Here is a 14,233-nt window from a genome sequence, read left to right as displayed (position 1 = left end):
CCTTGAGATCTATTGACGTGAACCAATCGCCCGGGGAAATTGCCTGCAACACTTCCTTGATGGTCAGCATATGAAAAGGCATGACCTTCAGGTACGCATTCAGGCCTCTGAGGTCCAAGACTGGACGCGGGCCCCCCGTCTTCTTCGGAACCAGAAAATATATTGAATAAAAGCCCCCTGGATCCCGCAGGGGGTCGACAGGCACTATAGCGCCCTTGGCCAGCAAGGTGCAGATTTCTTGGTTCAGTGCCTGTGCCTTCACCGGGTCGCGGATCACAGTCATCCTGACCCGGCCAGGGACGGGTGGCCTGCGGCGGAATTGGAGACGGTACCCCCTGGTCAGTGTGGACAACACCCACAAATCTGGGGTGCGGGCAGCCCAGAAGCCGAGCTGTCCTGGGGTAAAACAACCGACCGCAGGCCCTAAGGCTTCATCTGCGGGACCCCGGCCCCTTGAAGGCTTGGTGAGGATGCCGACCAGACAGCGTGGCTCGAAAGGAACGAAATGACCATGCCCCAGCCTGGTCTTGAGCCTGGTTTCGGTGACCTGGAGCAGGTCTTTGGACCGATGTCTGGGCTGGTACCAGCCCATCTCTTTTCAAGGAAAAGAGATGGGCGTGAGGGCCTCCGCGAAGGACCCGCAGCTGCCCAAGTGCGGACTGGTTGGCGATCACGCAAAACCTCCTCAGGTGGAATAATAAGAGAGGCAATGCCAGGTTCCACCGCTGGCATCTGCCCCAAGCCAACCCTGGGTGTCTCCTGCATAGCTGCCAGGACCCTGCCATCTCTGTCAGACGTGAAAGCACCTTAGTGTCTGACCAGCAAGCATGCAGCTCCAGTATATACTCCCCAGAGGGAGGAACCACAAAGGCAGTCTCTGATCTACTGCGCTTAAAGAAGGCGCTGGAAGCTGCAGAAAACGCTACTGGTGAGTCAGATAAACCAACTTATAGTGAACTCAATGCAAGCAGAAAACGCTACTGGTGAGTCAGATAAACCAACTTTATAGAGAACTCGACGCGAGCAGCAACGCTACTGGTGAGTAAAAAGAGCCACAAAACTACCGTGGTAAATCAACGCGAGCAGTAAACTACTGCTGAGAAATGAACAAAACTTATCAGTTCATGTCGCGATGACTGCAAATCTGGTAAGGTGAAAGCAGCTTGTGCAGCCCCTAGAGGGCGAAACTTACCCGCAGCTCCGACCAAACCCGGTCACGGGGCTACTAGCAACAAGCAGCTAGGATAGCACGTCGTACACACAGAAGCGGTCAGCTTCACACGACCATACCTGCGCGCGAGAAGAACGAAAGGATTGAACGACTCTATATAGTCACGTGGGTCCCCGGCAGGTCACAGGTGACTTTGTTGTCATTAGTACTCGACCTGCGCATGCGCAAGAATGATCATTCAGTGCTTAAAGCACCGCCTCTGGCGGTCAGTAGGTATGAAATAGAACATGGGTTAGACATGCCAGTCCATGTCATTTCCATTCCACCATAATTATACAACACATTGCGTTGTTTTAGCACATAAAATCCTCAGCAAATGCACTGAATCTTGTAGTTTTAATGTGATAAAATTTTGATAAGCTGAAGGTGCATGAAAGTGCTCTGATCCGTTAAAAGAAAAAAGGTTTGGTGAACAATGGTTTGGGCGAGTCATCCTAGTGCTACTGGGGTACATAAACTTGATAAACTGCCACAATATTGTTTTAAACACACACTTTACCATTGTTTTATGTCTCGACAGGTACCATTCCCAGTTCTCCAGGGGGAAGGAGTGGAATATCTTGGCCATGCTGACGAAGCCATCATTGCCATATCCAACTACAGACTCCACATCAAGTTCAAGGACTCTGTCGTCAATGTGAGTGCACGTCTCAGCGGAGGAACTTCTGGACTTGTTTGCTTCTGTGCAAATAACCCAGGTGTCTGACTGTATACTGCTGCTGCAATGCCACGCCACTCCACAGGCCAATAGCAGCAAAGAGGAGGGTTGAGAGTTTAGTTTGGACACAAACAGGCTGTTCCCTTTCACCCCATATAAAATGTATAAATGCATAACTGCGCTAACGAGGTAAATAAAGCGGGGAATTTACATATAGTGGTTGCAAAAGTGGTTTTAGCCCTGTTTCAGCATAGTTTGTTGTACCAACATTGTACCGCAGGAGTTGCAGGCTCTCTTTGATCTACCGGCAAAAAGGGTGGAACACAACATCTAAATGTTAAAGCCCGGCCCCCACTGGCACCACTCCTGTTGACGTCAAGCTTTGCTCAAACACAAATGAGCATATTGTTTGTCCTCACTAGCAGGGACATTTCTCTTTCCCAAATCCTTGTCAAGTTTTCCAGAAGGATTTGGTTTCTGGAAACAGTGCAGGATTTTAAAAATGAGTAGGGAAGGAGGACTGATCACCTGGACATCAAATATGCTCCTTCAGAGGGAGTATAACTCAGGGTTTATATGTCACCAGCAAGCCGTACCCACACTACTGATTATCAGAGCGTTTCAGACTCTTGCCTTGACCCTAGCTGCTCAGATGAACTCTTTCTGAATGTCAGCAAGCCACAATCTCTCACCCACATGTCATTTCACCCCTCACCCCATGCTTCTAAGCTGTTTTTACTCTTTGCTCCCCTTTTTGTTTGTCTTTCTTTCTCACCATGATCTATGTTTGATTTGGACATGTGCCGCCAGTAGCACCTCCACTCAGTTAGCTCTCATCTTGCACTCTTTGTTGTTTTCTTTTCCTTTAACTCTTCATTTCCGTTTTGTCTCTTTTTTTTGGTTTAATTTTCCTCATTCCCTCTTTTCTTGTGTCTCCTCCCCCTCCCTCTCTTTGTGTGTGCTCCATGGTGACACTGTGTTTTAGACCTACCCTGGTGTGGACAATGAGATCTCCGTGAGTACAATATGATAAAACACATCCCTCTGTCACAGATTCGACAGTCTGATCATTCAGCTTTTCACTCCATGACGTTTTAAAGCACTAAAGACCGTTAATTTTTCTACAAAAAGAATTCGCCTCCAGGAATAATGGAGAAAAAAGTTTACTTTTCCTATTAGTGCAGGTAGTCTGGCTTTTAAATTCATATTGTTGTAGCTAAAGTATTTTCCCAGCTGTGAAGCTTTGTGAAACACTTTAGATAATTTTGCCAAGACTTCAGAAGCAGACATGGGGGAAAAAAAACAACTTTAGTATTATTAGAGAGATTGATTCCTAGTAAAGATGCCGAAGAGGAGTGTGAAGTCCTGGAGGTGATGGTGGGGATTTCTTTGCAGACGTGTCCTCTGCTTTGTGGACCAACAGGCTGATATCATATGCTCTCTGTCTCCCCCTACAGGTGCCGCTCAGGTTGGTAGAAAGTGTGGAAAGCAGAGATATGTTCCAGCTGCACATCATCTGCAAAGACTCCAAAGTTGTCAGGTAGGAAAGGGGGGCAGTTTAGTTCTTGTCCAGCCTTTAGATAGTTTTATATCAGACTGCCACATGAGGCCTCTAAATGTTCTTAGCTGTACAAGGTCAAATACGGCGCAAAGGTCGTCCTACCCTTTGAAACTTGTCACATTACAACGACAAGCCTGAAAGTTTTTTATTTGGATTTTGGTGAGTAGCACAAAGTAGTAGAGAGTTGTGAAGAGATAATGATGCATGGTGTTAAAACATTTTACAAACAAAAACCTTAGAAGTGCATCATGCAACCCTCTCTAGTCTGATACACCAGAAGAGCATTAATCAAAGGAGCTGCAAAGAGGCATACAGCAACTTTGGCAGAGCTGCAAAGCTATACAGCTCAGGTGGGTGAATCTGTTGACAGGACACCCATTAGTCCAGATCTCCTGAGGAAGGGTGGTAGAAGAAAGCCACTGTTGAAAGAAAGTCATAAGGCAAGGCAAATTTATTTATACAACACATTTCAGTACAAAGACAATGCAAAGTGCTTTACATGATTAAAATATAGGAAAATAAAACAGAATAATAGGGGTTATAGTTCGCCACAATCCATATAGAACTGTTATAAACACATTGAAGAAGATAGTCTGGTTTTAGGAGATCGTTTCATATTTTTGGTCTACATTTAGAATAAATGTTAAGCTGTCCCAAAATAATCTTGTCGTCTTCTATGATACTTGCTCCTTAGCTGGATACAAGCTCACTTTCTCTGTTTACCATCTTAGTGTAAATATCTGTTTATATGATGTAGTTAATCTTATCTTTAAATCAGGTTAGGACAGAGGATCAGGTAATCAACCACTAAAGGCACCATTGATCATCTATACTGTATATTAAAAAAGGGAAAGCATTCCCTAAATCTAGAGCAACACTTTACTCTGTGGCACAAAAATTCTGCATGTTCAAAATTAAAGCAAGTTTTTATTTACAGTTTAGACACCTCCGTCTTCTTGTAGATAGAACATATTGATGCACCTGCGTCACTTTAGCTCAGTGTGCGATACAGTATTGTTTATCACATTAGTCTTTCTCCTTTAGTTATTTCCTCTGGTGTGAATGAATGGCTAAGTGATAAGAACACTTGAGTTTAATCCAATTCATTAAATTTCTGATAAATCAATGCTTCCCACCAGCTATTTGTGCTTAGACTAAAGATGGAGGGGAAAATCTGGCAAACTTGTGCTTGTGTACAGTCATGGCCAAAAGTATTGAGAATGATTCAAATGTTAATATTTACAAAGTCTACTGCTTCAGTTTTTATAACGGCAATTTGCATATACTCCAGAATGTTATAAAGAGTGAACAGCGTAACAGCAATTAATTGCAAGGTCAATATTTGCCTAGAAAATGAAATTTATCCCCCAAAACAGATTTCAACGTCATTGCAGCCCTGCCTTAAAAGGACCAGCTGACATCGTTTCAGTGATTGCTCCATTAACACAGGTGTGGGTGGTGATGAGGACAGGGCTGGAGATCAATCTGTCATGATTAAGTAAGAATGACACCACTGGACACTTTAAAAAGAGGCTGGTGCTTGGCATCATTGTTTCTCTTCTGTGAACCATGGCTATCTCTAATGAAACACGGGCAGTCATCATTGCACTGCACAAAAATGGCCTAACAGGAAAGAGAATCGCAGCTAGAAAGATTGCACCTCAGTCAACAATCGCATCATCAAGAACTTCAAGGAGAGAAGTTCCATTGTTGCCAAAAAGGCTCCAGGGCGCCCAAGAAAGACCAGCAAGCGCCAGGACCATCTCTTAAAAGTGTTTCATCTGTGGGATCGGGCTACCAGCAGTGCAGAGCTTGCTCAGGAATGGCAGCAGGCAGGTGTGAGTGCATCTGCACGCACTGTGAGGCGGAGACTCTTGGAGCAAGGCCTGGTCTCAAGGAGGGCAGCAAAGAAGCCACTTCTCTCCAGGAAAAACATCAGGGACAGACTGATATTCAGCAAAAGGTACAGGGAGTGGACTGCTGAGGATTGGGGTAAAGTAATGTTCTCTGATGAATCCCCTTTCCGATTGTTTGGGACATCTGGAAAACGGCTTGTTCAGAGAAGACGAGGTGAGCGCTACCACCAGTCTTGTCTCATGCCAACTGTAAAGCATCCTGAAACCATTCATGTGTGGGGTTGCTTCTTAGCCAAGGGAGTCAGCTCTCTCACAGTCTTACCTAAAAACACAGCCATGAATAAAGAGTGGTACCAGAATGTCCTCCGAGAGCAACTTCTCCCAACTGTCCAAGAGCAGTTTGGTGATGAACAATGCCTTTTCCAGCATGATGGTGACCTTGCCATAAAGCAAAGGTGATATCTAACTGGCTCAGGGAACAAAACATAGAGGTTTTGGGTCCATGGCCTGGAAACTCCCCTGATCTTAATCCCATTGAAAACTTGTGGTCAATCATCAAGAGACGGGTGGAAAAAGGAAAACCTAGGAATTCTGACAAAATGCAAGCATTGATTTGCGCAAGAATGGACTGCTATTAGTCAGGTTCAGAAGTTGATTGAGAGCATGCCAGGGAGAATTGCAGAGGTCCTGAAGAAGAGGGGTCAACACTGCAAATATTGACTTGCTGCATTACCTCATTCTGTCTTTAAAAGCTTTTGTTACTCATAATATGATTGCAATTGTATTTCTGTACGTATGTGATGACATCTGACATACACACATGAAAACCAGAGGGCAGTAGATCATGTGAAAATATAATATTTATGTCATTCTCAATACTTTTGGCCATGACTGTACAGGGTAGGAGCTCTTCTGCTGAAGACAGGTGCCATTAACGTTCTCACAGCTTCCAGAAAGCAAATAAAAAAGATGGTTAATGTTGCCTTGCTGCAGCACAGCTGTTTACCCAGAGCACCACCTGTGTAGCTTTCCGGTTTACCATCATTAAAGAGTTTTATTATCATTCAAGGCTTAAATATCGATAAACCTTTAATTTTTATTTTTATTTTTTTCTAATTTTTTCTAGCCCCTAAAACATAATGTTATACAATGATATTTAAACATGATTTTTCTCTAAACTCTCTCATCTAATCCTTGGTTGCACCACAGATGCCACTTTGCAACATTCAAGCAGTGCCAGGAGTGGGTAAAGCGCCTGAACCGGGCCATAGCCCACCCGTCCCGGCTGGAGGACCTGTTTGCCCTGGCCTATCATGCGTGGTGTCTCGGAGCCAGTGCCGATGATGAAGACCAGCACGTTCACCTCTGTCGCCCAGGTTAGCACCATCAGCCTGACACGGCTGAATCTAAAGAAAATGTTGCCCTTTGGGATTGTTTAGTGCTTACCCCTCCATGTACTGGGTATGTGCAGGGGACCATGTGCGTCACCGGATGGAAACTGAGGTCAGGAGGATGGGCTTTGACACGCAGAACGTTTGGAGAGTGTCTGACATCAACTGCAACTACAAGTATGTCCGTAATGTTATCTGTCTGCTGCCTGTAGCAGAGGATGCTGTGGGTGTGAGCATCCATGATGCTCTTTCAACAATGAATGTTGTGTTGCAGAAATATTGAGAGGCCTTTGTGAGGCTGGAATAGGTCTAACTATTGTATTTTTTCGACCATAAGGCGCACCGGATTGTAAGGCGCATCAAATATTCTTCCCAGTTGTGTAATATCACTCCACCCCTCCATGTACACACATACCACCTGAGAGGGAGAGCTATCCGTCTCTGCCAGGAGGACAGAGTAGTTGGACTACACTGCCCTGTTTCTAACATAAGGCCAAAATAAATGTAACTTTTATATTGAGTTAACTTAATTGGTTTATTGTTGTTAGTGCGTACTCCGGACGCGGGATGCCTTACACGAATGCACTTCTAGTTTAGACATTACAGTCAGGCAGTGCTGTAGACAGATCAGGTAGTCACACAGTGTACCGTAATGCTCCGAATGTCCATTGAGCGGACCGGCTTCGTTGCTGACCAAAATCGTGCTTACACATTTTAGCAGAATTTTGAGCGCATTGTACCACATAAAATCGGTCAGTAATCACAACGATAATCATATATAAAGTGGAAAAAAATTAATTAAAAAAATTTCTGATACATCTACAAACTCCACCTCAAGCATCGGCGACTCCGATACCGAATATATATACGAAGAAACGGAGTTTAAACAAGGTGAACCTGAGGAGACTATATCTAACGCTGCCCAAGACATAGAGCCCATGCTCCATTGTAAATACCCCTCAAAATCCTCGCTCGTGAAGTGTGAATTGCATAAAACACTTTTGTCACTGCCGGCAATCCAGTCCATTCGCGTTTCTTTTACGAATTTATCCCATTTCTTTCGGACCGTTTGATCTTTCGGCCAAGTATGTAGCGCTACTTTCTGGCCTGCACTACACCGCGGTGAAGTTGGTTTGACATGGACATTCAAGCTCCGCAGAGTCAGCGGAGCACTCTTGAGAAACAAAAATCTAATAAGATTTGTTGACGGTCCCACCGCGTATGGGAGAAGGGAGCAGCTGAGAGACGCTGGCCGAGAATATACGTACATGTACAATGTATGCAAACCCTCTGGCATGAGTCTGTGAAAAGGATTAATAGGACAAAAACACCAAAATAATCCTTAGTGAACAATGTTTCTTTTAACCTACCGGTGGCGGGTCTTCCTCTCTGCTGAAGCGCTGTGTGTCCGACTCCGCTTTTTGATGTTACACAAAAATGTCTGAATGTCCATCCATACATTTTCTGACCCGCTTAATCCCTCATGGGGTCGCCGGGGTTGCTGGTGTCTATGTCCTGATATAAAATAATTGTAGCTGTCCAGTGGTTTCATGCTTCCATGCTGTAACGTGTGTACTGCCTGGCGTGTTTATAAGGCAGCTGTATATGTCGCCGTACGGAACACTTGGCAGCATTTCACAGACTCGCTCCGTCCCTTCAGGCTTTTGCTGTATAAATCTGGCAATCTGATACCATCAACCATCAACTTACTCTTGAAGCGATCTTGTGATATGTTATCCAAAGAAGAAAAATACGTCGAGAACTCGTCAGTTTCTCTGTTTGTGCCCGCTATGTGTTCGCCTTCTGCCTTCCAGTCCGGCGCGCATGCACGAAAAACCCGGATGAAAACAATAGCAGTGAACTGGTCTATAAGCGACACTAGAAGGCATATTATTGTGGACTAAGTTCGGCGATTTTTTTTTTTTTTTTTTTTTTTTTTTTTTTTTTTTTTTAAAAGCGCTTGCTCAAAGATTTGGTGTGTGAAAAAAGACTCTGAAAAACATCCATAAATCCTTGTTCGCCGTACCGGTTGTACAACGTAAACGCCTGTGTGTTTCTATGCAACTTCGCTGCGCGCATTATCTGTGTTCTTGAACTGACGTCACACGTCGGAAATGGCCGATCGTAAATGAAGGCAGCACTCAAACGCGGAATACCAAAATCGGTGTAAAAAATGCGCAATATTTCATATTTAAACTTAATTTGTACACTTTTGATACATGAATATTCAAAGTTTACCTTGTTCTGGAAGTTATTCAACGGTTTTCAGGATTTTTTTTTTCAGTTCAAGAGTTAGACTTTAAGGATTTTAAGTGCACCTTATAGTTCGAAAAATATGGCACAGTAGCAGGTTCCATTATGCTTCACTAAATTTAAACAGGCTGACTCTGAAAGGATCTCCCACTGATGGGTAGTACCTGCATCAGTGGTCCTAATTCAGACTGAAAAATGAAAAAACTAATGAACTACAGCTGTTTATGTTGTCTCTACCTGGTTAACCTGTTATGTTTAGTTTTTATTAGCAGTACAGTGAAGTCAGACCAATAAAGTAATATTGTCACATTTGCCCTTGCAGAGATGAATATTGGCTGCGTTAGGCGTTACAACCTGCTTCTCTGCAGCCACAAACATGATCTGATGTTGCCTTTCACATTGGTTACACTCTGAAACAAAAAAGTCTTTCCAACTCTGAGCGAATGTGTAACATTTGTTTATAAGTTAAGCAGAATGTGTCCCAAAATAGCATTTCACACACAGCAGTGGCAACATGATTCCTTTAAACATTAGAATCCAGAAATGATCCAGCAAGGTTGTGGGTCTTTTTTGGGTGACTCAATATAAATTCTGTAAAACATTCCCAGCATAAAGTGTTTAAAATATGTCACAGTTAAAGTTAACGACGTATGTACTGTAGATGAGTTTGAACTGAGACTTCTGAAATGTATTGCTGAAAAACTATAGTAAAGGCTTTGCACTCTCCACCCCAACAGTTCAGTTTTAGGGGTAATTTTCCACCCTGATAATCTTTTTATCCTGGTGGATGCAGTGGAAATAGGAGGGTAAAAAATGGCCTGCTTCCTGGAAAGGGTCAAAATGTTCCTAATGTAACTAAACTCGGGAGCGTTTAGTTTAAGAAAGGGTTTGTATGTTTTCTCCCAACTTGTTCTGTTGGTTTGCAAATAGAAGCTTTGAAATAATCCTGCATAAGAAAAGGTCTGTCTGCTCACGGAGCGCCTAAGAGTACATCCTGTCGAGGGAGACCACGAGCAAGCTGCAGCCTGCTGAGTCCCATGACTCAGCACAGTTTTCACTTTGATCCTCACTAATATACACACAGTCTGCCTCCCTCAGCTGGTGGATAGGAACTGAAGGAGGCATCATGAGAGAGGAGGCCAGAGACGGATGGTGTTAGCCTGTGAGCCTTAGCTGATAGTTTGTAATGCTGTATTAGAAGCTGACTTTTGTCTTCCACTGAAAACCCCTGACCTGCTGTTTCTCCTGAAGGTTGTGCTCCAGCTACCCGCAGAAGCTCCTGGTTCCGATCTGGATCACTGACAAAGAGCTGGAGAGCGTGGCCTCCTTCCGGTCCTGGAAGAGGATTCCTGTGGTGGTCTTCAGGTGAGCTTTCTGACGCACTCTGAGCACTGCCTCAGACTTCTACTGTTTGAGCATTAACACGTGTTTGACTCTATAACTTCACATTCAAGGCATCAGAAGAACGGGGCGGTGATAGCTCGCTGCAGCCAGCCTGAGATCAGCTGGTGGGGCTGGAGGAACACAGATGACGAGTACCTAGTAACGTCCATCGCTAAGGCCTGCCACATGGACACTGGAGCCAAGGGGACAGCACCGAGCAGGCAGAGGGGGGAGGCTGCTGACTCCTGTGACAGTGATTTTGGTAAATCTGCTGTTTTAGTGTTTGTGGATACATATGTGCGATGTTACCTCACTGTTGGAGAGTGTCGGGACATCAATAAAGTTTTGTGCCTTAGAATAAATTCACATATTTGACTTAGATAATGTTTCTTCAAAGTATCTAAGATAAGGGTAAATTCATTCATCATGTAACTCAATAGCAACAAATTCTTTTAATCAAAGCCCTCCATGTAGCGCTCACTGGTCTCTTTGTTTTACATAGACGGCTGATGATAATATGTAATGGTTAATACGGTGTTCTGATGCAGTTCTTGTGATGCCTTTTAAAAGTATTTCCATCCCTTGAACTTTTCCTTCATTAACATGTTCCAGCCTCAAACTTCAGGGATCTTACTTTGTGTGTCAGAGCAAAACAGATTGGTTCATAATTTTGAAGAGGCAGGAAATGTGAATAAGTCTAACGTGCCTAAATCCAGTTTTGCCAGTTGTTTGTATTTAGACACTGGGTCAATACCCTGTGGACCCACCTTGTGGTGCAGTTATAAGTAAAACGCACCACAGCATGGCGCTGCCACCGCCATACTTTTAAGTGTGACTGGTGTGTCCAGACTCGTGTGTAGTATTAGTTTTCTGCCACACAGTCTTTTTCGTGTGGGAGGAAACGGTTCAGTTTTGGTCCCATCAGACCAGATCACCTTCTTTTATATGTTTGCTTTATCTTCTATATGACTTGTGGCTTTCTCTCATCAATGGCTTTCGTCTTGCCACTCCTCTGTAAAAGCCAGATTGATGGAGGTCACTATTAAAAGGTCGAGATGAGTGAATACCTTGGCCAGGCACTTGGTGCTGCTATTGATTCAGAGATGCTGTTATTGAGTAATACCAAGGGTCAGAACGTGATTACGCGAAGGTTCCACTTTAACCTAAATATGTAGCGTCTGCTTAGCTCGCTCACTAATTTATTCAAATATAAAAATGACTTTTGCGGTTTTGATTTAATTTAAAACAAAACTTGCAGCTGTTATCCATGAGTGTAAATCAGGTTCAGTTTTTTGGAAAAGTAGAAACACTCCATTAAAGAAAATTATCAGCACCATTGGCAAAAAAAAATCTAAAAATTATCCTTTGCATCAGTCTTGATTTTGTTGGTTGCCACTTTTGAAAGTTGACACTAATGTGTCAAACTAGCATTTCAGCACCTCTGCAGACAGGTACAGCATGCTCTGCAAGCAGCAACACACCATACACCAGCTTTACTCAGGGCACAAGTTCAGAGTCCCGCAATAATCACTCTTCTTTTAGCCACGGCTGCTGTTGGAGGGAAGCCTCTTGAGATCGGCATCAGGAGGATGTATAGATTTTTCTGCAGGTTACAAATGGATTCAGTTTCTGTCCATGATGTCCACAGCACCTCTCCGTTTCCCTGCTTCTCTTGTCTCTCAACACTCTTGTCTACCCCTCCTCCCAGCATGAACGTTCACTCGGCTCTGTCCTCCTGCCTGTTTGTCCTCAGACTCCTCGCTGACAGGCGGCTCTGGCTGTGATGACAGCACTGTGCCACAGAAGCTGCTGATTCTGGACGCTCGCTCCTACACTGCTGCCGTGGCTAACAGAGCCAAGGGTGGAGGCTGTGAATGCGAAGGTTAGTATGAGCAAATATTTGGGATGAAACTCTTTCGTATTAATAATTGAGTAATGGTAAGATAACAATCACTTTTTTTAGAAAATGTAAATGTCTATGTCCAGAAAAGTTTAGATTTTTTTTTTTACCCATGTCTATGTTATACTTAGAGTACTACCCCAACTGTGAGGTAATGTTTATGGGAATGGCCAACATCCATGCCATCCGCAACAGCTTCCAGGCTCTGAGGGCCGTCTGCAGTCAGATCCCAGATCCGGGAAAGTAAGTTGATCCATTTGACCTTTCTCTGTCTGAGCAACTCTCCCCTCCTCTGCACCTCCCTCTCCTCTGTTTTGATGCTCTCAGTAAGGCAACACCTCTCTGAGATGGGAACGTTGCCACAGTGCAGTCCTGTTCCAGCTGGGTTAACCCACTATCTGCCTGTACACATGTAATACTAATAATAGTAATATCATCTTTATTGTCATTGAAACATACATTACAACGAAATGTGTTCTCTGCTTTGAACCCATCACCCTTGGGGAGCAGTGGGCTGCCATGTGTGGCGCCCGGGGAGCAATCGGGGGTTAAGGGTTTTGCTCAGGGACCCAGAGTGCCGGCACTGGGGGTCCAACCGGGTACTTGCATCCTTCTGAGTGCAAGCGCGCTGCTCTAACCACTAGGCCAGCACTCCCACATCAGCAGGATGACACATTTGTTGTTTACATCTTTGGTTTGCTTTTTGTTGTAGGGTTTGTGTGTTCTGGCTCTGCAGCTGTTGAGACGCCATACTCTTTGCTATTTTAAGGCCTGTTTTTCTCATGAAGGTGTGCAGATTGAATCCCTCTGTGGTTAATTATAGCAGCCTAAATATTTCACTCTAAGTAGACACAGTAACCTAATCTGATGTATCCGTATAAATACTCCAGAGGGTGTTACTACACAATCATTACCTCAGTGAGGTTTTTGTCAGGTTTATGACACGCATCACTATGGCAGCTACCATAAAATCAAAGGTTATTTCCGCTGATGCAAATAGACTCCAATTGAAGGAAAGTCTAAAAAACTAAATATGCCAACATATGTATTTTTGTAAAGAGGTGTATTATTTTTCTAAAGCGCCTCACTGTTTCAGATTTTGTCACACTACAACCACACACTTTGTTTTCTTGGGATTTTATGCGATAGACCAACACTAAATAGCTTTTATTTCTGTTTCCAAATCAGATCTAGCCTGGACGTTTCTGCGTAAAAGAATGGGTAAAATTTCCTCCAGGTGTGCAAAGCAGGTAGAGACGTGCCCTGGAAAAGGTTGAGCTGAAATTGTGAAAGTGAACTGTAGCTCCACAAAGGGTTGTCCCCGGGCTGCTGCACACCACACATTTTCACATCTTTGTAAAAAAATAAATACAAATTTCAGTTGAAATCATTTGATGCCCTACTTTCTGTCGGTCTATCCCATGAAATCTCTATAAAATACTTCTATGGTTGTAACCAGATGTGAAAAGATTTCATTACTTTTGCAAAGTGCTCTATGTCTGCAGGCATGAGACTCTTTGGCTAAAACTAAGTAGAATCGTTATGAGAGGTGACGATGTAGCCTTAAAGAGAATAAGACGTTCTAAAGCAGTTCCTGGTGGATTTTATAGATTTGGGGGGCGGGGGGAGTTATTTTTTTCTTCAATTTATAACTCAGGGTTTCCGCGGGGCATCAAAAATCATCAAGTCATTAAATGATTTTTTTTTTTAGATTAAGGCCTTAATTGGCATTAAGTCATTAAATGTGATTATCTGTGGCATTAAAATGCCTTATTTTTTTTTCTAAAAAAAACGTTCATAAAAATAGTTTTGTCAGATATATTATACCAGATATAACTGATTCCACGTGTTTGCGCGGAACTGCTTCCGGTTGATCGTAAAGCCGTATGTGTTTACAATGTTTGGAAAAGGAGCTCGAGGCGGAGAAAGAGCTAGAGAATGGGAAGATGCAAATTTCAACAAAAGTGGATGGAAACTGAGAAATTCGGGACATGGCTGCA

General features: G+C 43.6%; 1 protein-coding gene across 4 annotated transcripts in view; it reads left to right on the top strand.

Moving 5' to 3' along the window:
• The window catches only part of mtmr4 (myotubularin related protein 4), a 66,030-nt gene that overhangs the window by 41,735 nt on the left and 10,062 nt on the right, over positions 1-14,233 (top strand). For 3 of the 4 annotated variants that reach the window (XM_021309795.2, XM_021309796.2, XM_021309797.2), the window contains 9 exons: positions 1,752-1,868; positions 2,875-2,904; positions 3,347-3,429; positions 6,516-6,682; positions 6,778-6,874; positions 10,202-10,315; positions 10,405-10,595; positions 12,087-12,215; positions 12,365-12,476. In XM_021309795.2, the coding sequence (XP_021165470.2) occupies positions 1,752-1,868; positions 2,875-2,904; positions 3,347-3,429; positions 6,516-6,682; positions 6,778-6,874; positions 10,202-10,315; positions 10,405-10,595; positions 12,087-12,215; positions 12,365-12,476 (1,040 nt within the window). The remainder of the gene's footprint in view (positions 1-1,751; positions 1,869-2,874; positions 2,905-3,346; positions 3,430-6,515; positions 6,683-6,777; positions 6,875-10,201; positions 10,316-10,404; positions 10,596-12,086; positions 12,216-12,364; positions 12,477-14,233) is intronic. The other variant, XM_012851116.3, reaches the window with a different exon arrangement.

The sequence above is a fragment of the Fundulus heteroclitus genome, chromosome 11 (genome assembly GCF_011125445.2).
Source record: "Fundulus heteroclitus isolate FHET01 chromosome 11, MU-UCD_Fhet_4.1, whole genome shotgun sequence".
Taxonomy (NCBI): domain Eukaryota; kingdom Metazoa; phylum Chordata; class Actinopteri; order Cyprinodontiformes; family Fundulidae; genus Fundulus; species Fundulus heteroclitus.
Note: the sequence above shows the minus strand (reverse complement) of the source record. Positions and strands in the feature narration are given on the sequence as shown.